The following is a 26,744-nucleotide window of genomic DNA, read 5'->3' as shown; positions in this document are numbered from 1 at the left end:
CAAACCGTAGTCTGGCTTTTTTATGGCGGTTTTGGAGCAGTGACTTCTTCCTTGCCGAGCGGCCTATCAGGTTCTGTCGATATAGAGCTGGTTTTACTGTGGATAGAGATACTTCTGCACCTGTTTCCTCCAGCATCTTCACAAGGTCCTTTGCTGTTGCTCTGGGATTGATTTGCACTTTTCGCGCCAAGGTACTTTAATCTCTAGGAGCCAGAACGCGTCTCCTTCCTGAGCGGTATGACGGCTGCGTGGTCCCATGGTGTTTATACTTGCGTACTATTGTTTGTACAGATGAACGTGGTACTTTCAGGCATTTGAAAATTGCTCCCAAGGATGAACCAGACTTGTTGAGGTCTACAATTTATTTCTGAGGTCTTGGCTGATTTTCTTTTGATTTTCCCATGATGTCAAGCAAAGAGGCACTGAGTTTGAAGGTAGGCCTTGAAATAAATCCACAGGTACACCTCCAATTGTAAATTAGCCTATCAGAAGCTTATAAAGCCATGACATTTTCTGTAGAACATGTAGAATAAGTAAATGGGTGTGAATACGTTCTGAAGGGAATGTAGGTATGGGTAAAAGTGACTAGATAATAAACGTGTGTGTGTGTGCACGCTGTGTGTGTGATTATATATAGTCTGTGTGTTGGGACTGTCAGTGTAGTATGTGTGAGTAGAGTCCAGTCAGTGTGCATAGAGCCAGTGCAAATAATAAAGGAGCTCAATACAAATAGTCTGGGTAGCCATTTTGATGAACTGTTCAGCAGTCTTATGGCTTGGGGGTAGAAGCTGTTCAGGAGCATTACCCTCCGTAAAGGTTAAGCGAGGCGTGAGAGAGGGGAACGGGGGGAGGCTAAGAGACTGAAGAGGGTGGAAGGATGGGAGAGAAGGAGGGAAAGAGGGTGGAAGGAGAGAGAAAAGAGTGAGGGGAATAAGGAGGTAGAGACAGACATGAGATAATCAGAAGTATGTCAACCCTGTGACACTCATCTTTTCCCATTGACTGAAATGTACTGAGAAAAACATCAAGTATTGTGACATTTTGACATTTTTGCAAAAACATGCCAGGATGACTATGATATGTTGGTCATTGTTAGGTCACCATCAGATGAACTTTAACCTGACACTCTCTGACATGTGGAACATTACTCATCAGAATTTCACATCCTTCAGTCTGGTTTTAAACTGTGAATGAACTCTGGAAAAAGTGGAGTTGAAGCAGGTTGTGGTAATGGTTGTGGTAATGTTGTATGAATGTTTTCAGGGGGAGAAGGAGTGTCTGAACTCTGAGACCACAGAGTTGAAGAAGAAGGTTCGTTACCTGCAGGATCAGCTGCTGCCCCTCAGTAAACAGAGAGAGTACCAGGAGAAGGAGATACAACGCCTCAACAGGGTCTCTATCGTCTGTCTGTGTGTGCTGTGTGTGTGTGTACTGTGCGTGTGTACTGTGTGTGTACTGTGTTCTAATTTACTGTCTCCCTCTGCCACCCTTCAGGCTCTAGAAAAGGCCCTGAACCTGCACCCTCCCCCCTCCTCCCAGCAGCCACCGGGCCAGGGCACCAGTGGTAACCATGACGACAGGCCTAGTGACTTGATAACGGTGTTAAAGGAACAGGTCAGTTAGGCACACTTAGTACCCGAGGTAATCATCCTCCTCTCTCGCCAACTTAGTACCCGAGGTAATCATCCTCCTCCCTCGCCAACTTAGTACCCGAGGTGGTAATCATCCTCCTCCCTCGCCAACTTAGTACCCGAGGTGGTAATCATCCTCCTCCCTCGCCAACTTAGTACCCGAGGTGGTAATCATCCTCCTCCCTCGCCAACTTAGTACCCGAGGTGGTAATCATCCTCCTCCCTCGCCAACTTAGTACCCGAGGTGGTAATCATCCTCCTCCCTCGCCAACTTAGTACCCGAGGTGGTAATCATCCTCCTCCCTCGCCAACTTAGTACCCGAGGTGGTAATCATCCTCCTCCCTCGCCAACTTAGTACCCGAGGTGGTAATCATCCTCCTCCCTCGCCAACTTAGTACCCGAGGTGGTAATCATCCTCCTCTCTCGCCAACTTAGTACCCGAGGAGGTAATCATCCTCCTCTCTCGCCAACTTAGTACCCGAGGAGGTAATCATCCTCCTCTCTCGCCAACTTAGTACCCGAGGTGGTAATCATCCTCCTCTTTCGCCAACTTAGTACCCGAGGTGGTAATCATCCTCCTCCCTCGCCAACTTAGTACCCGAGGTGGTAATCATCCTCCTCCCTCGCCAACTTAGTACCCGAGGTGGTAATCATCCTCCTCCCTCGCCAACTTAGTACCCGAGGTGGTAATCATCCTCCTCCCTCGCCAACTTAGTACCCGAGGTGGTAATCATCCTCCTCCCTCGCCAACTTAGTACCCGAGGTGGTAATCATCCTCCTCCCTCGCCAACTTAGTACCCGAGGTGGTAATCATCCTCCTCCCTCGCCAACTTAGTACCCGAGGTGGTAATCATCCTCCTCCCTCGCCAACTTAGTACCCGAGGTGGTAATCATCCTCCTCCCTCGCCAACTTAGTACCCGAGGTGGTAATCATCCTCCTCCCTCGCCAACTTAGTACCCGAGGTGGTAATCATCCTCCTCCCTCGCCAACTTGGTAATCATCCTCCTCCCTCGCCAACTTAGTACCCGAGGTGGTGGTAATCATCCCATTGCTGTATCTACTCTCTCAGGTGAAGATCTTTGAGGAGGACTTTCGGAAAGAGCGGAGCGACAGGGAACGAATGAACGAGGAAAAGGAGGACTTGAGGAGACAGGTGGAGAGGCTGCAGGGTCAGGTGACCAACCTCACCAATCAGGTTAGGAGCTGCTTTCATCTGCTTCCTAAATGACACCCTATTCTCTATGTAGTGCACATACCTATGGGCCCTGGTCAATAGTACACTGTATGGACGCACTCTTGGGACGCAGACTGTTTCACAGCACTTTGCATTGAATAGGGAGGTTCTCATCTCCTCCACCTCCCATGTGTGGGTTTTCCTGATGTGTGTTCATCCATTTCTGTTGGTTTGTTCCTCTGTCATCTTGTCCAGGCCCAGAGGGAGAGATGCAAGCTGGAGAGACTACAGATGCAGCATCATAAACAGGTACTGTAGCCACCGGGCCTCAGTCCCTTCTCATCTCCCATTATAGACGGGTACTGTAGTCACCGGGCCTCAGTCCCTTCTCATCTCCCGCTATAGACGGGTACTGTAGTCACCGGGCCTCAGTCCCTTCTCATCTCCCGCTATAGACGGGTACTGTAGTCACCGGGCCTCGGTCCCGTCTCATCTCCCGCTATAGACGGGTACTGTAGTCACCGGGCCTCGGTCCCTTCTCATCTCCCGCTATAGACGGGTACTGTAGTCACCGGGCCTCGGTCCCTTCTCATCTCCCGCTATAGACGGGTACTGTAGCCACCGGGCCTCGGTCCCTTCTCATCTCCCGCTATAGACGGGTACTGTAGCCACCGGGCCTCGGTCCCTTATCATCTCCCGCTATAGACGGGTACTGTAGCCACCGGGCCTCGGTCCCTTCTCATCTCCCGCTATAGACGGGTTTAGCTTGTCGTCACATGACTGTGGTGATCCTAGTCCATTAGTACAGGTATTATAGGCTAACCCCTCAGTCATCAGACAGACAAGACAGGTTTACCACCACAGTCATGTGAAGACAAGCCCTGTCAGTCTAGTTCCACATAGCACTTAAAGACATCCCTGAAGTAATGACAGCAATAGGATGGACTTTCTCCTGATTAGATGTAGTACAAACGGCTGTGTGCTTCACTTCCTGTCTGTTTTGAGGAGCACCAACTAGGGCTGTGCTTTACTCCAGTTATATCTCAAACTACTGGAACATTCCTCTGCCTGGCTGAAAACAACCCCCTCCGGATTTTCAGATGTAGATAAACTAGATATGTTGTATAAATCCGAGTGACTGGGCGCTGTGCTTCCTCTACCTGCCTGCTTGCCCTGCATTACTCTGACCGGGGTTACCGAGGTGTGTCCCCCTGTGTTCCCTGGTAAGGCCAGCAGCAGCAGGAGAGGCGTACCTCAGGCACCATGAACGGCCCTCTGAGCCCTCCCTACTATGGTCCCTTTATGCAGGTGGCTCCAGGAGGAGGCCCGGGGCAGGACGTCCGGACAATACACCACCAACCCAGGATACTCAACATCGCAGCGGCCGCTGACAGTGTAGCGCAAACGGGACATGGCAACTTCACACCGGTAAGGGTCCGTATCACAATAGATTTATTAGTGGAAACTGTTTTGCAATGGAAAACGAAAATAAGCGTTTTCGTATTGGACTTTTTCAGGTTGTCTATCCCTATTTTGCTTTGTCTTCCGTTTTGGTTCCTAGTGAATATGATCCAATCCCAAATGGACCGCTAGCCACTACCCCTAGATTATAGATACTGACAGAGAAGCGCTTTCTCCTTGCCACTAAGCAGCTACTTGCTGTTTGGAAGCTTAAGCCGGGTTACCGTAAAGCACTTTGTGACAATTTATGTAAAAACTATATGAATAAAATGTGATTCCCGGTGCTGTCATCGTTCCCCCAGCCCAGAGGCTCCAGGTGGGCCGAAGCCAGAGATGGTTCCAGACCACCACCAGAGAACACGGGTACGCTGACACAACAGATGGCTACGAAAAAAAGGTTGCAAACTTCTGGAAAACCTGGTTGGAAGATCACCCGGAATCAGGATGCATAAGCAGGAAATTCTGGATCCTCCAACCAGGATATCTGGTTGGGAAAGTTATCTGAATATTTTTTTTTTTTCTTTGCAAAACTATCTTTCTCTCGTTCTCTGAATGGCTGATTGTGTGATTGCTTAGAGTTAAACCTTTTCCTCTACTCTGTCTATAGATCAGTCCACCGCAACTGGATTTGGAAGAAGAGAGCGATAGAATACTGACCCTGGAAAGCACTAAGGTCCTCTTTGTTCCCTCACCGTGGAGCCAGCTGGGTGGCAGCAGCATGAATCAGTTTGTTTTCAGTTGACCAGGTGTGATTTGAACTATAATTTTCCTACTGAACTGTAGATATCCTGTTGTAATGTTGTTTATACTTGCCTTTTTATAAGCCTACTTGTTGAAACACTGTTTTCGCTCTTCAGAATTATAATATAATTTAGATTTTTCTTCTTTAACCTCATATAATCTTTTGGGAGATTCAATATCTGCTTCATATGATTCTATGCAGGAACTGAAGTCATTTGTGTGTAATAGGTTGAAATGATCAAAATGTAATATTTAAGACAATATACCTATGTGATTATCGACTATTGACGATCGTCCCACTGCAAAATATGTAACGTTTTTACAAAGCTGTTTTTTTTATTTACTCGTAGGGTCAAGGGGTCTATTATCCCATGTCAATAACAACAAATACTACTTGTATTCATTCCAACGATATATAATTTATATAGGTAAATTGCCTTGGAATTGGAATCCATAGAAATGGTAACCGTGGATGTTTCCATTTCTGAGAATGTTTTCAGTACCGTTGGTGTTCTAGAACTGTGCTGTAAGTATAACTGTTCATACAGTGATTTGTTACAATACATTAAACTTGGGAAGTGAATTTAGCTGGTATGTCACACCAAAAAAAAAAAACATGATTGTGGTGATCATTTATTTATAATCTACTGTTTTGATGGTTGCATTGACTAAATGTAAATCACTTGTCTTTAGTAATGCTGTTCTTTCTGTTAGTGTACTCCCAATATATTGTAGCTATGGGCGTCGTATGTTGGTTACGCATACATGCGCACGTACCCTCACAAGAGTACCCGATTCGCCAAAAATGAGCAATGTCATTTCAATGCAACACCTTTTTTGATTTAAATATTTGATAATCGATTGCGATATGTATTGCTATCCTAAGGTAGACAAGTCCTCAACATATTTACCCCCAAAGCTGTCCAGTCATATGTCTGGAGGATTGGTTCATAGTTCGTAGTATACCCAGGCTTTGTCCCAATAGTCTTGAATGGCTTCCTTTCCTGACTTCCTTTCCTGACTTCCTTTCCTGACTTCCTTTCCTGACTTCCTTTCCTGACTTCCTTTCCTGACTTTCTTTCCTGACTTTCTTTCCTGACTTTCTTTCCTGACTTTCTTTCCTGACTTCCTTTCCTTCCCTAATGCTGACAGTTGATAGCACTACTGTAGGGTGTAGGCTGGTTCTGGTTAGCCTACCTGAGCGCTCTGCTAGCAGACTATGGTCAGTATACTGTAGGAGCTGTAATATGTGAATTTTATATTGAGTTAACAGGGTACGATTGGTCTCCATCATATTGCTTTAACCTGTCAGTCATGTCCTCTTCTTTTTTTTTTACATCAGAGGAGAGGAAACAAAGCTAAAAATAAAATAAAAAATAAACATTTTTTAAACGGAGACTCGTCTAACCCCCAAGGATCAGTCAGTCAGCGATTTACCTCAGTGATAAACCACCTCAGCCAGACTCCCGGCCCTGGTCAAAAGTCCCTTTTGCTGTTGGGGCCACATCCCTGACTCCGCTGGCTTCTGTCTCAATCCTGTAAGACCAGCAGCTCCATACTAATGCCTATCTATCTACAGTATCTATCCGGCAGAACCTCTGTGATACCGTCAAGAGCCGTTTTGAAATACAAACCCAGCCTTGTACCTTACCCCCAGGTACTTCTGTTGATCAGAGGATTGGATAGGTGTTGATAAAATGGTGCAGAGTTATTACTATATTGCTTATACTTTACCGATGCTTTGATATCTTCACTAGTGTCTGGACTTTAAGGGGCGAGGGGTCGGTCACTACCCTAGAGCTCCACCAAACCAAATCACACATCAGAAGGATTGGAGAACTAGTCTTCTGTATCTCCTGAATCAAAGCTACATAGGATTGCATATGTATGGGTATTATAAACCTTCTGTGTATGTTGCATTCAGACTGGTAAAGATGGGTGTTTTATTCACAATATTCACTGTAAATCCAGTTGGATTTTTATTTTTTAAAGAAGTTAGATTCCAGAATAGTCCAATAGTTGAATTGCACTTTGAAATGAATGCTTTTGTTTTTTTTTCCCCTCTGGCAGTTGTCTTTTTCTAGTTTGTAGTTCTGGAGTTTTGCAGGAGGCAAAAAAAGCACAATACCTTTTTTGTATTTGGCTTAATAAACATATCCTAAATGTCTTCGTACATCTTACTCTGGTGGTTGTCATTTTAACGTTTTTCTTTGTTGACCCTAGACATTTTGAACATTTGAGTGGCCACAAACACCACAGTTCATCATCGTTTACAGGAAGAACTCGGCATCATGTTGCACTGACGTGATTTATTGACATGAATTAGTCAGGCAACGGCAGTGGGTAACCAGGCGTCTGGTCTGGGTGGCAGGACCAGGAGGTAACATGGCTCCCAGGGTTACCAGGCCCAGCCTGAATGCACTGAAGGACTGGCCTGGACCCTAGACTCAGGTTTGGCACCACAGACTCACTGTTTTCAAGCCTCACCTTCATACAACATGCCACCTCCTCTACGACCAGCGACCCTTACCCACTACCACCACAGCCAGTCGTTCATTTGAATTGATTGACATTTCTTCTACAAATCAGTTGAATGATGTTCTATTCTACACATACATGGCTTGTCAGAGGTTTTTTGACAAGGATGGAAAAAAAAGTGTTGTATGACATTGGTTTCCCTGATCCAGATTAAGCCTACTCTTGGAACACAATGATAGCATACTCATTGGAGAATTTCCATTGAAAGTGCTTTTTAGTCCAGAAAGAAGAGGCTTAATCTGGACACTGGAAACCAGTCCACTGTGTTTTCATGTATCTAAAAAGGTAAATCTAATAAATCTGTAGGCTGAATTTGACCTTTCTATCAAGGTTTGGATGAATTCCAATTAAATTCAGGAATTTACTCCACTGAAATGGAATCGTCCCCAGCCCTGATAACACAGGCGGCATTCCAAATGGCACCATGTTCCCAATATAGTGCACTACTTTTGACCAGAGCCCTATGGGCCCCGGTCAATTGGAGAATTTCCAGTAGTGCACTATATTGGGATTAGGGTGCCATTTGGGACACACAGGCAGTAAAACCTTAGTCAATGTTCTGCTGGGTGGACTGGGAGAAGAGTTGACGGAGGTATTTGAGGATGTCCTCCCGAACCTCAGACACTGGGACCCGGGGGAACCACCTCATCACGGGCTTCCCGTCCGGTCCGACCAGGAACTTCTCAAAATTCCACTTGATGTCATTGATCTTCAGGGGCTCCCAGAACAGCCTGTTGGTGGGGTTCCCAAAGCTGTCCCCTACCGGCGGGCAGGAGTTCTAGAAGACAGGGTTATAGTGTTAGAACCGTTCTAGAAGACAGGGTTAGAACCGTTCTAGAAGACAGGGTTAGAACCGTTCTAGAAGACAGGGTTAGAACCGTTCTAGAAGACAGGGTTAGAACCGCTCTAGAAGACAGGGTTAGAACCGCTCTAGAAGACAGGGTTAGAACCGCTCTAGAAGACAGGGTTAGAACCGTTCTAGAAGACAGGGTTAGAACCGTTCTAGAAGACAGGGATAGAACCGTTCTAGAAGACAGGGTTATAGGGTTAGAACAGTTCTAGAAGACAGGGTTAGAACCGTTCTAGAAGACAGGGTTAGAGGGATAGAACAGTTCTAGAAGACAGGGTTAGAACCGTTCTAGAAGACAGGGATAGAACCGTTCTAGAAGACAGGGATAGAACCGTTCTAGAAGACAGGGTTATAGGGTTAGAACAGTTCTAGAAGACAGGGTTAGAACCGTTCTAGAAGACAGGGTTAGAGGGATAGAACAGTTCTAGAAGACAGGGTTAGAACTACCGTTGGGCAGGTTGTGTTGTCCTATCAGAAGGATGTTACCGGAAGGATCCAAAGTCATACTCTTTTTGGACAGAGTGCATCAGATACATAGGCTAAAAATACTGGGACAAAGGGGCCCTGTTTCGCTCGCTAGGACGTTTTTTTTCTTGTTCACATTTTTGGTGAAGCATGTCTTCCCTTGGCAACCATGAATACAGCCAGTGTTGTAGGCCTAATGACACCTGCTGAATGTCCATAATAAACCACTTCTCTACCTTCTTAACAACACTATCAGCAAGGCAGGTCCTACAGACTCTAATTTTGTCCCACCTGGACTACTGTTCAGTAGTGTGGTCAGGTGCCACAAAGAGGGATCTTTGTCTCAGAACAGGGCAGCACAGCTGGCCCTTAAATGTACACAGAGAGCTAACATTAATAATATGCATGTGAATCTCTCATGGCTTAAAGTGGAGGAGAGATTGACTTCATCACTACTTGTTTTTGTAAGAAGTGTTAACAAGCTGAATGTACCGAGCTGTCTGTTTAAACTACTAGCACACAGCTCAGACACCCATACATACCCCACAAGACATGCCACCAAAGATATACTCACAATCCCCAAGTCCAGAACAGACTATGGGAGACACACAGTACTACATAGAGCCATGACTACATGGACTATTCCACATCAAGTAACTTATGCAAGCAGTAGAATAAGATTTAAAAACTGACAAAATACCCCTTATGGAACAGTGGGGACTGTGAAGAAGACACACACACAGGTACAGACACACATTAGACACGTACTCTACACACACGTACACATGGATGTTGTATTGTAGATATAATGTAGTAGAGTAGTGGCATGAGGGAACACACTAAATGTGTTGGGTAAAATGTTATGAAATGTCATGTAATATTTTAAACTGTATATAACTGCCTTAATGTTGCTGGACCCCAGGAAGAGTAGCTGCTGCCTTGGCAGGAACTAATGGGGATCCATAATAAACCCCAGGAATAGTAGCTGCTGACTTGGCAGGAACTAATGGGGATCCATAATAAACCCCAGGAAGAGTAGCTGCTGCCTTGGCAGGAACTAATGGGGATCCATAATAAACCCCCAGGAAGAGTAGCTGCTGCCTTGGCAGGAACTAATGGGGATCCATAATAAACCCCCAGGAAGAGTAGCTTGCTGCCTTGGCAGGAACTAATGGGGATCCATAATAAACCCCAGGAAGAGTAGCTGCTGCCTTGACAGGAACTAATGGGGATCCATAATAAACCCCAGGAAGAGTAGCTGCTGCCTTGGCAGGAACTAATTGGGATCCATAATAAACACCCCAGGAAGAGTAGCTGCTGCCTTGGCAGGAACTAATGGGGATCCATAATAAACCCCAGGAAGAGTAGCTGCTGCCTTGGCAGGAACTAATGGGGATCCATAATAAACCCCAGGAAGAGTAGCTGCTGCCTTGGCAGGAACTAATGGGGATCCATAATAAACTCCCAGGAAGAGTAGCTGCTGCCTTGGCAGGAACTAATGGGGATCCATAATAAACCCCCAGGAAGAGTAGCTGCTGCCTTGGCAGGAACTAATGGGGATCCATAATAAACCACAGGAAGAGTAGCTGCTGCCTTGGCAGGAACTAATGGGGATCCATAATAAACCCCAGGAAGAGTAGCTGCTGCCTTGACAGGAACTAATGGGGATCCATAATAAACCCCAGGAAGAGTAGCTGCTGCCTTGGCAGGAACTAATTGGGATCCATAATAAACCCCCAGGAAGAGTAGCTGCTGCCTTGGCAGGAACTAATGGGGATCCATAATAAACCCCAGGAAGAGTAGCTGCTGCCTTGGCAGGAACTAATGGGGATCCATAATAAACACCAGAAAGAGTAGCTGCTGCCTTGACAGGAACTAATGGGGATCCATTATAAACCCCAGGAAGAGTAGCTGCTGCCTTGGCAGGAACTAATTGGGATCCATAATAAACCCCCAGGAAGAGTAGCTGCTGCCTTGGCAGGAACTAATGGGGATCCATAATAAACCCCAGGAAGAGTAGCTGCTGCCTTGGCAGGAACTAATGGGGATCCATAATAAGCCTCAGGAAGAGTAGCTGCTGCCTTGGCAGGAACTAATTGGGATCCATAATAAACCCCCAGGAAGAGTAGCTGCTGCCTTGGCAGGAACTAATGGGGATCCATAATAAACCCCAGGAAGAGTAGCTGCTGCCTTGGCAGGAACTAATGGGGATCCATAATAAACACCAGAAAGAGTAGCTGCTGCCTTGACAGGAACTAATGGGGATCCATTATAAACCCCAGGAAGAGTAGCTGCTGCCTTGGCAGGAACTAATTGGGATCCATAATAAACCCCCAGGAAGAGTAGCTGCTGCCTTGGCAGGAACTAATGGGGATCCATAATAAACCCCAGGAAGAGTAGCTGCTGCCTTGGCAGGAACTAATTGGGATCCATAATAAACCCCCAGGAAGAGTAGCTGCTGCCTTGGCAGGAACTAATGGGGATCCATAATAAACCCCAGGAAGAGTAGCTGCTGCCTTGGCAGGAACTAATGGGGATCCATAATAAGCCCCAGGAAGAGTAGCTGCTGCCTTGGCAGGAACTAATTGGGATCCATAATAAACCCCCAGGAAGAGTAGCTGCTGCCTTGGCAGGAACTAATGGGGATCCATAATAAACCCCAGGAAGAGTAGCTGCTGCCTTGGCAGGAACTAATGGGGATCCATAATAAGCCCCAGGAAGAGTAGCTGCTGCCTTGGCAGGAACTAATTGGGATCCATAATAAATACAAATACAAATGACCCTGTTTGTAACAGATGTCTCTTTCCATTCATTAAATGGCGCGTGCACAGTGCTGTTTGGAGGCTGGGATTATTTGGAGTGGACGAACGTGAGCAGCCGGAGGTAACCTACTTTTTGAAGTGATTTGTTTGACAATCAGATGAAAACATAATGACTAGTTGTGTTCATGCCACAATAAAAAAATTCATACATTTGTACCATTAAATGGCATGTCTTTTCTATTAGACCTATTAAAAACAATTTCTGTACCCAGTGAATGTCACGGTATAATTCTCACTGTGTAACACAGTTGCAAATGTGTTATAGAGTGATTTTGCCAGCTGTCACATCCACAGTATCTGTCCAATAATTCAGTCAGCATTATAGTGGGAAGTAAGTCGCCCACAAAGTGTTATTGACTCCGCTGTACACTAGGATGACAACAATCAGTCACTTGTAGGATGGCAGAATTCTGATAACTTTTTTTTTTAAATGTTGAATTTTTCCAGAAGTCCTGGTTGGAGGTTTTCGGGTTTCTGTAAAACCTGGGAATATTGAGTGTGTTTCCTGATTTTTTTCCAACTCTAATCACTTGCTTACTTTAAGGAAAGTGTAGACTCCTTGTTCTGTGTCTCCGTTCACATCCCCCCTTTGGAATAGCAGGAAGTTTGGAACGAATCCATTTCCTGGTCGGACATGCCTGGAACCCAAGGAGAGAGAGATCCACTTATCACTGGGCTGCCTCCCAAATGGTACTCTATTCCCTTTATAGTCCCCTACTTATGACCACGGCCCATAAGGCTCTGACCAGGGCCCATAAGGAACTGACCAGGGCCCATAAGGCTCTGACCAGGCCCCATAATTCCCTGACCAGGCCCCATAAGGTTCTGACCAGGGCCCATAAGGTTCTGACCAGGGCCCATAAGGCTCTGACCAGGGCCCATAAGGCCACATAAGGTTCTGACCAGGGCCCATAAGGCTCTGACCAGGGCCCATAAGGCCATAAGGCTCTGACCAGGGCCCATAATGCTCTGACCAGGGCCCATAATCCTCTGACCAGGCTCTGACCAGTGCCCATAAGGCTCTGACCAGGTTTTGACCAGGCCCCATAAGGCTCTGACCAGGGCCCCATAAGGTTCTGACCAGGCCCCATAAGGCTCTGACCAGGCCCCATAAGGTTCTGACCAGGCCCCATAAGGTTCTGACCAGGCCCCATAAGGCTCTGACCAGGGCCCATAAGGCTCTGACCAGGCCCCATAAGGCCCTGACCAGGCCCCATAAGGCCCTGACCAGGCCCCATAAGGATCTGACCAGGGCCCCATAAGGATCTGACCAGGGCCCCATAAGGTTCTGACCAGGGCCCCATGAGGTTCTGACCAGGGCCCATAAGGCTCTGACCAGGCCCCATAAGGCTCTGACCAGGGCCCCATAAGGCTCTGACCAGGGCCCCATAAGGCTCTGACCAGGGCCCCATAAGGCTCTGACCAGGGCCCCATAAGGCTCTGACCAGGCCCCATAAGGTTCTGACCAGGCCCCATAAGGCCCTGACCAGGCCCCATAAGGCCCTGACCAGGTTCTGACCAGGCCCCATAAGGCTCTGACCAGGGCCCCATAAGGCTCTGACCAGACCCCATAAGGCTCTGACCAGGGCCCCATAAGGTTCTGACCAGGGCCCATAAGGCTCTGACCAGGCCCCATAAGGCTCTGACCAGGGCTCCATAAGGTTCTGACCAGGCCCCATAAGGCCCTGACCAGGGCCCCATAAGGCTCTGACCAGGGCCCATAAGGCTCTGACCAGGCCCCATAAGGCTCTGACCAGGCCCCATAAGGCCCTGACCAGGCCCCATAAGGCCCTGACCAGGTTCTGACCAGGCCCCATAAGGCTCTGACCAGGCCCCATAAGGCTCTGACCAGGGCCCCATAAGGCTCTGACCAGGGCCCCATAAGGCTCTGGTCAAAAGTAGCACGCTATTTAGGGAATAGGGTGCCATTTGGGACACAGCCACTGGCTAGACATGCTTTTGAGAACTTAAAGGACCTTTTTAATGGGTGCGCAAACTCACTAAGCTATTGCCCTAGATAGACAGACTATGTGACACGAACACGAACCACAACACTGTTAAGCCTCTTATACATACAAACTCTGCTTTCACCAGAGGTTAACAACCCAGGTTATAAAGCCAAATATACTGAAGGCAGACGCTGGTGAAACTAGGGTTTCTAGTCTGGTGTCTGGTATACATGGGGTTTAAGCTGGCCAGGAGTAGAGTCTAAGGTGGGCTAGAGGGACCAGATACCATAGGAATGTTGTTGTTTTTCTCAGAGTGAGCTATAACTTAGGGATCTGTATATCGCTTCTCAGAAACTGATCTCCCGATCCTGGGATGTTTTTCCCAAACTAAATGAAGCTCTGTTGATTGACAGAGGATTTGCCTTTATTGGCATGCAAGACACTTGCATTAGTTTCAGGTTTATTTCACCTTCATAATAAAAACATTGGTAATGTACAGTATATCATATACATTAGACCACTTTCTATGTATTTTAATGACTGTTCAATTGTTAACGGGTCTTTGAGATAAACAATACTTACTTTAGAGTGGCCAGAATCTCATGATTCTCTCCTGGCTCCTGTTTTCCAAACTGATTGGAGGGGAACCCGAGAATGGTAAACCCATAATCCTTCATCTCCTCGTGTAGTGCATTCAACTCTGATTAGATAACACACACACACACACACACACACACACACACACACACACACACACACACACACACACACACACACACACACACACACACACACACACACACACACACACACACAGCTGGATTAAAGGTTTTATAATAGAAAGATGACAACAACAACAAGATCAATCTGATAAACCCTTGGGTAACTTGAGGTCAAAATCAGATTTATAAACAACGTACAGTAAGTATGGCGCTTACTAGTTTTTCCTGTTCTGGTCACATATGGACTAGCCTTCGTGTTTGTTGCAGAGCACTCTAGGGGCTCCATTCCTAGGATCAGCTTTAACCGACAGCTGCATTGCAGTTGTTTTGAAATGTGTCGGGAGTTGAAACTGCGTTAGCTCTGTCCAATCCGCAAGCGGCTCCCGGCATTATACCTAAAGCGGACATTGCCATTGGCTGCACGGAGTCGCATTAACAGACTTTGTTTACAAGCTCCAACACTGGAATGTGAGATGTAATCTGCACCTCCATTAGGCTGATAGAAATCCTCATTATTTAGTTTAATGATTTTTCAATTTGAGCCTCATTATTTCTATATAGCCTACACTTCCTCCTTCTGGGTGTGGCTTCGTGACAATGATTACAAGAGCAGCAGCTCACCGATCTGACAGTTCCCACCTCCAACACAGCCAAAACGTCAGCTATGCGGGTGACGGCTATCGCCGGTTAACGCTCGATCTGATTGAATCTAGGCCTCAGTCAGTCAAGCCTGTTAGTCTATGTATGGACTTGCTCACTGTAAGAGGGATTTACAGGGTTTTGGGGATAAACTAAGTGTGGGTAAGGTTGGGCTGTATCCAGATGTTCATATCGTCGTACCGTTTTCTGTACCATACCAGGGGATACGATAGTATCGAATTTGCACACAAGCGGTGCTATTAAAGCGGTGCTGTTGATCCAGGAGGGGATTGAATGTCTGCTATAATAATCAAGAAGCTTGATCTTGACATCTAGCAGGTTAGCAAAGCAGATGCATAGCTAGAGCCCTGAGCTGGATATAATAGGATTTGATTATATCTATGATTATATTTATTAGATTTCTTAGTTATAAGCAGTGGCGTCGCAAGCACGCCGGTATCGAAAATCATACAGCCTGCTATTTTGAAATACCCCGGTATACGTATATCGCCCAAGACTAAGCGTGGGGCCAGTTTACTGTGAAGCCTCGAGTTAGCCTACTGCAGTTAGCTAACTCCACTGTTAGCCTACTGCAGTTAGCTAACTCCACTGTTAGCCTACTGCAGTTAGCTAACTCCACTGTTAGCCTACTGCAGTTAGCTAACTCCACTGTTAGCCTACTGCAGTTAGCTAACTCCACTGTTAGCCTACTGCAGTTTGCTAACTCCACTGTTAGCCTACTGCAGTTTGCTAACTCCACTGTTAGCCTACTGCAGTTTGCTAACTCCACTGTTAGCCTACTGCAGTTTGCTAACTCCACTGTTAGCCTACTGCAGTTTGCTAACTCCACTGTTAGCCTACTGCAGTTTGCTAACTCCACTGTTTGTATACTGTTATAATGTTAGTCTTAAACCAGACAGTCTTACCCAGGTACTGGAAGGTGAGTCCTCAGTAAGTGGCTACGTTGATGAAGAGGACTGTCTTCCCCATGTACTCACTGAGGGAGACAGAACGACTCCCATTCAGTGTCTTAGCTTTGTAGTTATAGATGGTGCCATCTTTGGATGGGTCACACACCTGAGGATCAACACACACACATTTAAACGGGTTATGCATATTCTCTGCTGTATAGCCATTTTCGCTGAAGTGTGTTTATTTATGCATATACTTTCTTGTGGTGCCATCAGCTGTTCGTCTTTAGAAAATAGGTCAAAGCACATAGAACCAGTTTTCAATCTTCAACAAAAATCTAAATGAATCAATGACATCCAATAGTGATATCTGTCCCTCCTAATTGACCAAGAATGTAGCCACTGGTATTCTACTTGCTTTACATAACGAATAATGTGTATTTATCTGTCTAGGGTTGTCCTCGACTAAAATACATCTTGGTCAACCGAGTGTCGTCTGTTCTTTCGACCAATATATTTTTGGTTGGCTGGTTTTTCCTTTCAATTAAGACTTAGACAACCAGGTGATTTCCTTACTAATCAGTGACCTTAATTCATCAATCAACCACAAGGGAAGACCGAAAACCCGCAGACACTTGGCTCTTGACCGAATAACCCGCGCTTTCAGCACGTTTGATGAAATAATGAACACACAAATGACTCAAGAGAGAGCCAGAGATCAAGATAACCAGAAAAAGAAAAAGGTATTCCCAACCCCCCCTCCTCCCGCTGCTGCTGGCCTGTCAATACCAGCAGCATACCACCCTCCATACCACTGCTGGCTTGATTCTGAATTCTCAGTCAACTTACCTGGTAAAATAACGGTAAAATAAATAAATAAATACGCTCCTGAAGGTGCGGGTAATAGGCTACACCAGGGGTCGGCAACCTTTTTCATGTGGAATGTGGAATGTCAATTTACCTTACCATTTCTACCAAACCAGTTATGATTTTCATATGCACATTTTCGTGGAACAATTTAATTTCAATTATAATAACGTATTTGTGTTCTATTGCCAACTAGGTAAAATTAGCCTACATAAAGCTAACAAATAAAAACATTGTAAGTAGAAAATATATCCTATAAATCACATTGGCTAAGCATGGGGGTTTGCATAACTATTCAACCCCCCCCAAAGTCAATACTTTGTACAGCCACCTTTTGCAGCAATTACAGCTGCAAGTCTCTTGGGGTATGTCTCTATAAGCTTGGCACATCTAGCCACTGAGATTTTTTCCCCATTATTCAAGACAAAACTGCTCCAGCTCCTTCAAGTTGGATGGGTTCCGCTTGTGTACAGCAATCTGCTCAATTCGATTGAGGTCTGGGCTTTGACTAGGCCACTCCAAGACATTTAAATGTTTCCGCTTAAACCACTCGAGTGTTGCTTTAGCAGTATGCTGAGGGTCATTGTCCTGCTGGAAGGTGAACCTCCATCCCAGTCTCAAATCTATGGAAGACTGAAACAGGTTTCCCTCAAGAATTTCCCTGTATTAGGGCCTCCCGGGTGGCGCAGTGGTCTAGGGCACTGCATCGCAGTGCTAACTGTGCCACCAGAGTCTCTGGGTTCGCGCCCAGGCTCTGTCGCAGCCGGCCGCGACCGGGAGGTCCGTGGGGCGACGCACAATTGGGCTTGCGTCGTCCGGGTTAGGGAGGGTTTGGCCGGTAGGGATATCCTTGTCTCATCGCGCTCCAGCGACTCCTGTGGCGGGCCGGGCGAAGTGCGCGCTAACCAAGGGGGCCAGGTGCACGGTGTTTCCTCCGACACATTGGTGCGGCTGGCTTCCGGGTTGGAGGGGCGCTGTGTTAAAGAAGCAGTGCGGTTGGGTTGTGCTTCGGAGGACGCATGGCTTTCGACCTTCGTCTCTCCCGAGCCCGTACGGGAGTTGTAGCGATGAGACAAGATAGTAATTACTAGCGATTGGATACCACGAAAATTGGGGAAAAAGGGGATAAAATAAAAAAATAAAAAAAAGAATTTCCCTGTATTTAATGTCATACATCATTCCTTCAATTCTGACCAGTTTCCCAATCCCTGCCAATGAAAAACATCCCCACAGCATAATGCTGCCACCACCATGCTTCACTGTAGGGATGGTGTTCTCGGGGTGATGAGAGGTGTTAAGTTTGCGCCAGACATAGCATTTTCCTTGACAGCCAAAAAGCTCAATTTTAGTCTCATCTGACCAGAGTACCTTCTTCCATATGTTTGGGGAGTCTCCAACATGCCTTTTGGCAAACACCAAACATGTTTGCTTATTTTTTTCTGGCCACTCTTCCGTAAAGCCCAGCTCTGTGGAGTGTACGGCTTAAAGTGGTCCTATGGACAGATAATCCAATCTCCGCTGTGGAGCTTTGCCGCTCCTTCAGGGTTATCTTTAGGCTCTCTGTTGCCTCTCTGATTAATGCCCTCCTTGCCTGGTCTGTGAGTTTTGGTGGGTGGCCCTCTTTTGGCAGGGTTGTTGTGGTGCCATATTCTTTCCAATTTTTATTAATGGATTTAAATGGTGCTTCGTGGGATGTTCAAAGTTTCTGATATTTTTTTATAACCCAACCCTTATCTGTCCTTCTCCACAACTTTGTCCCTGACCTGTTTGGAGAACTCCTTGGTCTTCATAGTGCCGCTTGCTTGGTGGTGCCCCTTGCTTAGTGGTTGCAGACTCTGGGGCCTTTCAGAACAGGTGTATATATACTGAGATCATGTGACATATCATGTGGCACTTAAATAAAGTTCACCTGTGTGCAATCTAACTAATTATGTGACTTCTGAAGGTAATTGTTTGTGTATGTACATTACATGAAATCCAAATAAAAATACATTTAAATTACAGGTTGTAATGCAACAAAATAGGAAAAACGCCAAGGTGGGTGAATACTTTTGCAAGGCACTGTAGGTTGTGAGCTCAAAAGTGTCCACAATGACAACGGTAAAGGACTGTACACATATATATATATATATATATATATATATATATATATATATATATATATATATATATATATATATATACAAAGTATGTGGACACCCCTTCAAATGAGTGGATTCTGCTATTTCAGCCACACAAGTTGCTGACAGGTGAAAAAAAAAAATGCACACCGCCATGCAATCTCCATAGACAAACATTGGCAGTAGAATGAAGAGCTCAGTGACTTTGAACGTGGCACCATCATACAATGCCACCTTTCCAACAAGTCAGTTTGTCAAATTTCTGCCCTGCTAGAGCTGTCCCGGTCAACTGTAAGTGCTGTTATTGTGAAGTGGAAACGTCTAGGAGCAACAACGGCTCAGCCGTGAAGTGGTAGTCCACACAAGCTGCCAGAACGGGACCGCCGAGTGCTGAAGCGCATGTAAAGGTTGCCGCTATTGGACTCCGGAGCAGTGGAAACGCTTTCTCTGGAGTGATGAATCACGCTTCACCATCTGGCAGTCTGACGGATTAATCTGGGTTTGGCGGATGCTCAGGTGAACGCTACCTGCCTAAATGCATAGTGCCAACTGTAAAGTTTGGTGGAGGAATAATAGTCTGGGGTTGTTTTTCATGGTTTGGGCCCCTTAGTTCCAGTGAAGGGAAGTCTTAACGCTACAACATACAATTACGTTCTAGACGATTCTGTGCTTCCAACTTTGTGGCAACAGTTTGGTTGCCACAAAGGCCATTTCCTGTTTCGCATGACAATGCCCCCATGCACAAAGCTTGGTCCATACAGAAATGGTTTGTTGAGATCGGTGTGGAAGAACTTGACTGGCCTGCACAGAGCCCTGACCTCAAACTCATCTAACACCTTTGGGATGAATTGGAACGCTGACTTCTCGTGGCTGAATAGAAGCAAGTCCCACCAGTAATGTTCTAATTTCTAGTGGAAAGCCTTCCCAGAGAGTGGAGGCTGTTATAGCAGCAGAAGGGGGGAACAACTCCATTTTAATGCCCACGATATTGGAATGAGATGTTCGACGAGCAGGTGTCCACATACTTTTGATCATGTAGTGTATATTGAAAGCATTAACATAAATGAAGTAACCAAACAAACATTGTAGATTCACACAATTAAGTTCTGAAACAATGAATGCGCGCAAAATGGCGGGAGAGAGACGTGCCTTCTTCTTCCTTGCATCTCTTGCATCTCTCATCTCTCCCCTTTTTGACTCAACATTTTAAATTATACCCAAGAAACATTACCTTCACACACAGACTTACTGTAGGCCTGAGGAATACTCTCACAAACGGTGTCAGGTCTAAAGCAGTAGTAACTTATGGAAAACCAATGCAATTGAGAAACGAATGCAATTTCACTTATTTGATCAATTTTATTAAATTGCTTGGCTACCAAGACAAGTAGTCTCGCCGCACGCGTGCTTTATGGACTGTTCCATACGCAATGGATTAGTCCACTGAGACAAGGCGCAAATCAGACAGGCAAGGTATCTCATGTGCCATGAAAAATCAAATAAATTGCGACTGCTTGACAACATCAAAAAATCTCAGTCGGCCAACAGTTTATTGACCAAATAATCATCTAGTCGACTAAACAGGGTCAGCCCTAATTGTATCTATCGGATGATGTTATTATTATTTTTTTTAAACGATTCTCAGGTGGCCAGTGGTTTTCTGGAAACGTCCATTCCACCGACGTGTCACTTACAATGATAGTATGAAAACAGGCGAGTTTTGCGTAATGGTTCGCGTGACGCTCCAAGGATAAGTCAATATTTAGTCCCCTGATAGAAATAATCAATTTAACAAAAACCACTGGATTGTGAAATAAACAGAATCATTACTGACTACAACAAAACGATCAAAACAAAGTGCCACCTGTAAAATATTAGCCTTGGTAGCAATTTAGTTCTCCCAAACCATATTTTTCAAAGGAAATTCTATTGTGTCAATCGTAATATCACTAGGCTATATAATATATTAATCGATTTACAGAAGGGAAATTACCTGACTGAGTGAGTCGTCTGCAGCCCAGGGCTTTAACAGCCCCAGTAGAACCAGAGGTAGGACCCACAGACTCTCCTGCATGCCCCGCATCGTCACAGTGAGAGGGACCTGTCCGCTCCTTCTCCTTCCCCTGGGACCGAGTTAATCATCTATTCAGTGTGATCTTTCCACGCAGTGACAACGAGCTGACGCACATTTCACTCTCAGCCAATACAAATCCAGAGCCTAGTCTCCAATGTTTGTTTTTTTCTCTCTCACTGGGCTTCGTGTTGTTATTTATCACTTTTATAGTGCCCGAAGACGACTGCTTTTTGACAGAGTAGACATCCAGATAGGTCAGTCACCACACACACTGACAAATGACAAAATAGATATCAAGAGAGGTCAGTCACCACACGCTATTCACAGCAACACATCAGGAGTTATTTTTAGTCTTTTAATCAAAATCTGATGTCTATCATCGTCACCATGTTTGATGTGGCAGAAATACATTTACAATTATGATAGAATTGATTAATTCTACTAAATAAGCAACCATAATGTGTTAGAAGAAGTAGGCCTACCAGAATACAAAATGTCACTAATGTCTAGCCAACAAAAAGAGAAATTATATTTAACTGCCTCCTTCAGTTTTCTGCTGTTACCATGGTGAGCTGAGCCTATTGAACGTTTCTAGAACATCTGTTAGGTATGGGCAAATGTTCTCATTAAACAAAAAAACGATCCAGTCATGGTGATGATTATAGATTGTTTGTATAGAACATTCGTCTGTTATTGCAAGAACATTCTTAAAACACATTTAGTTTGGTTCTTTAAAGGTTCCTATAATGTTTCATTAGGTTGTGGGAAAAGTTTGGTGAGAACAATGTGGGGACATCACAAAATATATGTTCCCAAAACACAAAAAAACGGTCCAGTTTCTTTTAGGGTGCAAAAAAAACATTCACCTGACAAAACCAGATTTTTTTTATCATGTCAGCTCAGGGATTTGATCTTGCAACCTTTCGGTTAATAGTCCAACACTCTAACCACTAGGCTACCTGCTGTATTGAATAGGCCAGTGCTGATCTTGGATCACTTTAGCTCGCGAAAACCTTTCTTCTTGGTATGTCGTGTTTTCAGCGGTGACATCCGCCCACGGTTGGCTCCATGTAAACTTCAAAAAATATATATATATTTCACCTTTATTTCACCAGGTAGGCCAGTTGAGAACAAGCTCTCATTTACAACTGCGACCTGTCCAAGATAAAGCAAAGCAGTGCAACAGAAACAACAACACAGAATTACACATGGAATAAACAAGTGTACAGTCAATAACACAATAGAAAAAAAGAAAGTCTATATACAGTGTGTGCAAATGGCGTGAGGAGGTAGGCAATAAATAGGCCATAGTAGTGAAATAATTACAATGTAGCAGATTAACACTGGAGTGATAGATGAGCAGATGATGATGAGCAGATGATGGTGTGTAAGTGGGGATACTGGTGTGCAAAAGAGCAGCAAAGTAAATAAAAACAATATGGGGATGAGGTAGGTAGATTGGGTGGGCTATTTACAGATGGACTATGTACAGTTGCAGCGATCGGTTAGCTGCTCAGATAGCTTCAGCGATTTTTGCAATTCGTTCCAGTCACTGGCAGCAGAGAAATGGAAGGAAAGGCGACCAAAGGGGGTGTTGGCTTTGGGGATGACCAGTGAGATATACCTGCTGGAGCGCGTGCTACGGGTGGGTGTTGTTATCGTGACCAATGAGATAAGAGATAAGATAAGGCGGAGCTTAACCTAGCATAGACTTATAGATGACCTGGAGCCAGTGGGTCTGGCGACGAATATGTAGCGAGGGCCAGCCGACTAGAGCATACAGGTCGCAGTGGTGGGTGGTATAAGGCGCTTTGGTAGCAAATCGGATGGCACTGTGATAGACTGCATCCAGTTTGCTGAGTAGAGTATTGGAAGCTATTTTGTAGATGACATCGCCGAAGTCGAGGATCGGTAGGATAGTCAGTTTTACGAGGGTAAGTTTGGCGGCGTGAGTGAAGGAGGCTTTGTTGTGAAATAGAAAGCCGATTCTAGATTTGATTTTGTATTGGAGATGTTTGATATGAGTCTGGAAGGAGAGTTTATAGTCTAGCCAGACACCTAGGTATTTGTAGTTGTCCACATATTCTAGGTCGGAACCGTCCAGAGTAGTGATGTTGGACGGGTGGGCAGGTGCGGGCAGCGAACGGTTGAAAAGCATGCATTTGGTTTTACTTGTATTTAAGAGCAGTTGGAGGCCACGGAAGGAGTTTTGTATGGCATTGAAGCTCGTTTGGAGGTTAGTTAACACAGTGTCCAAAGAAAGAAGGGCTAGATGTATATGAAATGGTCCAGTTGTTTTCTTATTTAGTTTTAAGGTTCTGAGTTTGTATTTAAGAATCATATGAATAGACGAATACAAGTTATTTAAAGGAAACCCTATTAAACTAAAATCACATTTCATAAGACGTTCAACACGTGATGAAGAAAGGAATACAGAGATAAGAGAGAGTAAAGGGGTGAGGACCGCTGTAAAGCCAAGTGTACAGAGATAAGAGAGAGTAAAGGGGTGAGGCCCGCTGCAAAGCCAAGTGTACAGAGATAAGAGAGAGTAAAGGGGTGAGGCCCGCTGCAAAGCCAAGTGTACTGAGATAAGAGAGAGTAAAGGGATCAGAGGAAAAGTCCAAATGTACACACACTGACAGAGGAGAGAAAGAGAGAGAAAGAAGAGAAGAGAAGCATTACCACTCCTTACTGCATCCAGCCAATACTCTCAGGTCGTACATACCGGGTTGTACATACCGGGTCGTACATATAGGCTGAGTACGACAGACAAAGGCTCCTCCAACATGCCTTTTCATTTATGTTAAAGCTGCATTTCGCTCCGTCCTTTAACAACGTTCCACCCATGTAAGAGAGAGAACTGCCTTCACCTTGTTGAGTGAAACGTGAGGAATGGGAGCACAGCAGTTACTCTGTCTGGGACCACTCCACCTCCTCTCCTCCTGCTCCAATCCTCCATGTCTTCACTGTCTGATGAAAACCCCCTCTCCTCCTGCTCCAATCCTCCATGTCTTCACTGTCTGATGAAAACCTCCTCACCTCCTGCTCCAATCCTCCATGTCTTCACTGTCTGATGAAAACCTCCTCTCTTTCTGCTCCAATCCTCCATGTCTTCACTGTCTGATGAAAACCTCCTCTCCTCCTGCTCCAATCCTCCATGTCTTCACTGTCTGATGAAAACCTCCTCTCCTCCTGCTCCAATCCTCCATGTCTTCACTGTCTGATGAAAACCTCCTCTCCTCCTGCTCCAATCCTCCATGTCTTCACTGTCTGATGAAAACCCCCTCTCCTCCTGCTCCAATCCTCCATGTCTTCACTGTCTGATGAAAACCTCCTCTCCTCCTGCTCCAATCCTCCATGTCTTCACTGTCTGATGAAAACCTCCTCTCCTCCTGCTCCAATCCTCCATGTCTTCACTGTCTGATGAAAACCTCCTCTCCTCCTGCTCCAATCCTCCATGTCTTCACTGTCTGATGAAAACCCCATCTCCAGACCAGAAACTTTTCAGGAAATATTTTCACATTTAACGAACGTACAATTATGAAACTTCAGAAGCTATTTTGAATACATTTCTTGGTCCTAGAGTCATGAAATGTTCAGAATAGATTGAGTTGAGTTTACTGCTTTTAATAAATATAAATGAAAATGGGCAAAAATGAAGATACCAGGTTTAATCAGACAGCGACATGCAAACTGTTCAATCAGCTACAATTGTCAAAGGGATGTGCTTAAAAAATACGCTTCCCTTCCACTGTTTAAGATATCCAGCATAAAACTGTGTCGTGTTCATTAGGCGCCAAATGGAAGAATACAAACTGAAACAGGGAGGTATTCCCTGGACTTGTCCAATAAGAAACACCCATTTCCATAGCAAAACTAATTAAATTGTTTCCTTTTGTGTGTCCTAATGAACACGACCCTACTCTTTCCAGACCCACTCAGGCATCAGTAATAAACAGATGGAGCAGGCAGGGGAAAGCCCAGAGAGACAACAGAACAAAAACCCAGAAGCAGAAGACAGGCAACACTGACTGAAGGACCCCTCAGGCATCAGAGAGGCTCACCTAGTTGGAAATTGAAATGCCTTTTTTTGAATGATTAGATTTTAATTTGTGTGTTGTGCCTTTAGCTCCCCACCCACCAAACAAGAAAATAAAAAAATGAATAAAGATTTGGTCACAACAAAAAAAGGAATGGAAAAAGTTGTCAATGGTTAAATAGGGTAACGCAACATGATATCATAGGAAAATGTAATCCTGCCATGTTTTTGCAAAAATGTAAAATGTTTTTCTCAATAGATTGCAGTCAATGGGAAAAGATGTCACAGAGATGCTCTTTTTCCTGTTTATATCATGTATGTCTGTCTCTCTACCTCATCTTTATCCAACCCTCATTCTCTTCTCTCACCCTCCCCCTTCATCCCTCCCTCACTCTCCCTCTTTATTTTCCTCTCTTTCCCTCCTCTCTCTCCCCATCCCTCCTTCACTCTCTCTCCCTCCTCCCCTTCCATTCTCTCTCGCTCCTTCTTTCTCTGCCTCCCCCTCCTCTCTCCCTCCCCTCTCCCACCTCTTGTCTGGCTGTTGACTCTCTCTCTCCCTTCTCTCTCTCTCCCTTCTCTTCCCCCTCTTGTCTGGCTGTTGACTCTCTCTCCCTTCTCTCACTCTCTCCCTTCTCTTCCCCCTCTTGTCTGGCTGTTGACTCTCTCTCCCTTCTCTCACTCTCTCCCTCCCCTCTCCCACCTCTTGTCTGGCTGTTGACTCTCTCTCTCCCCTCTCTCTCTATCCCTTCTCTCCCACCTCTTGTCTGGCTGTTGACTCTCTCTCCCTTCTCTCACTCTCTCCCTTCTCTCCCACCTCTTGTCTGGCTGTTGACTCTCTCTCCCTTCTCTCTCTCTTCCCCTTCTCTCCCACCTCTTGTCTGGCTGTTGACTCTCTCCCTTCTCTCTCTTCCCCCTCTTGTCTGGCTGTTGACTCTCTCTCTCCCCTCTTACTCTCTCCCTTCTCGCCCACCTCTTGTCTGGCTGTTGAGTCTCTCTCTCCCTTCTCTCTCTTCCCCCTCTTGTCTGGCTGTTGACTCTCTCTCTTCCCTCTCACTCTCTCCCTTCTCTACCACCTCTTGTCTGGCTGTTGACTCTCTCTCTCCCCTCTCTCTCTCTCCCTTCTCTCCCACCTCTTGTCTGGCTGTTGACTCTCTCTCTCCCCTCTCTCTCTCTCCCTTCTCTCTTGCTCCTTCCTCCCCTTCCATTCTTTCGCCCTCATTTCCCTCCCTCCTCCTCCTCTCATCTCTCACTCCCTCTCCTCCCCTCCTTCACCCTCTCCACCTCTCTCACTCTCTCCCCTTTCTCTCTCTCCTCCCCCCTCCATTCTCTCTCCCTCCTTTTGTCCCTGCCTCCCCCTCCTCTCATCTCGCCCTCTCTCTCCTCTCTCCCCCCCACAGGCCGACAGATGGACAGACAGACACAGACAAACAGGCTGGCAGGCAGACTGAGCTAAAATGACTAATTTCACAGTGAGCTAAGACACTAATATTTGTGTAAACTCTACATAGTTGCCTTCTGTGGGGGTTACTGAGTAGGCTAATACCCCATTTAATGGGTGCACACTCCTTAGGTAAGGCTATACAGTGCATATACAGTATGTATGCCCCCAATGCAATTATGCAGTCTAATAAATCCACAGTGGTATTTGAACAGTTTTTTTGTCTGTTTATTGTCAAATGTATTAATTATTGTATTTATTTGTAAGTTATATAACAGTCCAAATTCCACTATTGTGGCTA

General features: G+C 45.5%; 2 protein-coding genes across 11 annotated transcripts in view; one reads left to right on the top strand and one right to left on the bottom strand.

Annotated features, from left to right (window-relative positions):
* Window positions 1–7,182, top strand: part of LOC129827453 (TNFAIP3-interacting protein 1-like) — a 34,755-nt gene extending 27,573 nt beyond the window's left edge. For 4 of the 10 annotated variants that reach the window (XM_055888320.1, XM_055888319.1, XM_055888315.1 and 1 more), the window contains 6 exons: window positions 1,264–1,392; window positions 1,495–1,614; window positions 2,703–2,828; window positions 3,063–3,116; window positions 4,041–4,241; window positions 4,876–7,182. In XM_055888320.1, the coding sequence (XP_055744295.1) occupies window positions 1,264–1,392; window positions 1,495–1,614; window positions 2,703–2,828; window positions 3,063–3,116; window positions 4,041–4,241; window positions 4,876–5,010 (765 nt within the window). In that variant the 3' untranslated portion in view covers window positions 5,011–7,182. Of the gene's footprint in view, window positions 1–1,263; window positions 1,393–1,494; window positions 1,615–2,702; window positions 2,829–3,062; window positions 3,117–4,035; window positions 4,242–4,570; window positions 4,632–4,875 lie in introns of those variants that run through there. The other 6 variants (XM_055888324.1, XM_055888318.1, XM_055888317.1 and 3 more) reach the window with 6 other exon arrangements.
* A 116-nt stretch (window positions 7,183–7,298) lies between these two features.
* On the bottom strand, window positions 7,299–21,039 carry LOC129827454 (glutathione peroxidase 3-like). The gene is made up of 5 exons (XM_055888327.1): window positions 20,886–21,039; window positions 15,921–16,071; window positions 14,216–14,333; window positions 12,223–12,322; window positions 7,299–8,325 (listed from the first exon to the last, which is right to left on the bottom strand). The coding sequence occupies exons 1-5, from the start codon at window positions 20,973–20,975 to the stop codon at window positions 8,095–8,097; spliced, it is 690 nt and encodes a 229-aa protein (XP_055744302.1). The 5' UTR covers window positions 20,976–21,039; the 3' UTR covers window positions 7,299–8,094.
* Window positions 21,040–26,744: the final 5,705 nt, after the last annotated feature.

The sequence above is a fragment of the Salvelinus fontinalis genome, chromosome 29, assembly GCF_029448725.1.
Source record: "Salvelinus fontinalis isolate EN_2023a chromosome 29, ASM2944872v1, whole genome shotgun sequence".
Taxonomy (NCBI): Eukaryota; Metazoa; Chordata; class Actinopteri; order Salmoniformes; family Salmonidae; genus Salvelinus; species Salvelinus fontinalis.
This window is presented reverse-complemented; position numbering and strand designations above follow the sequence as displayed.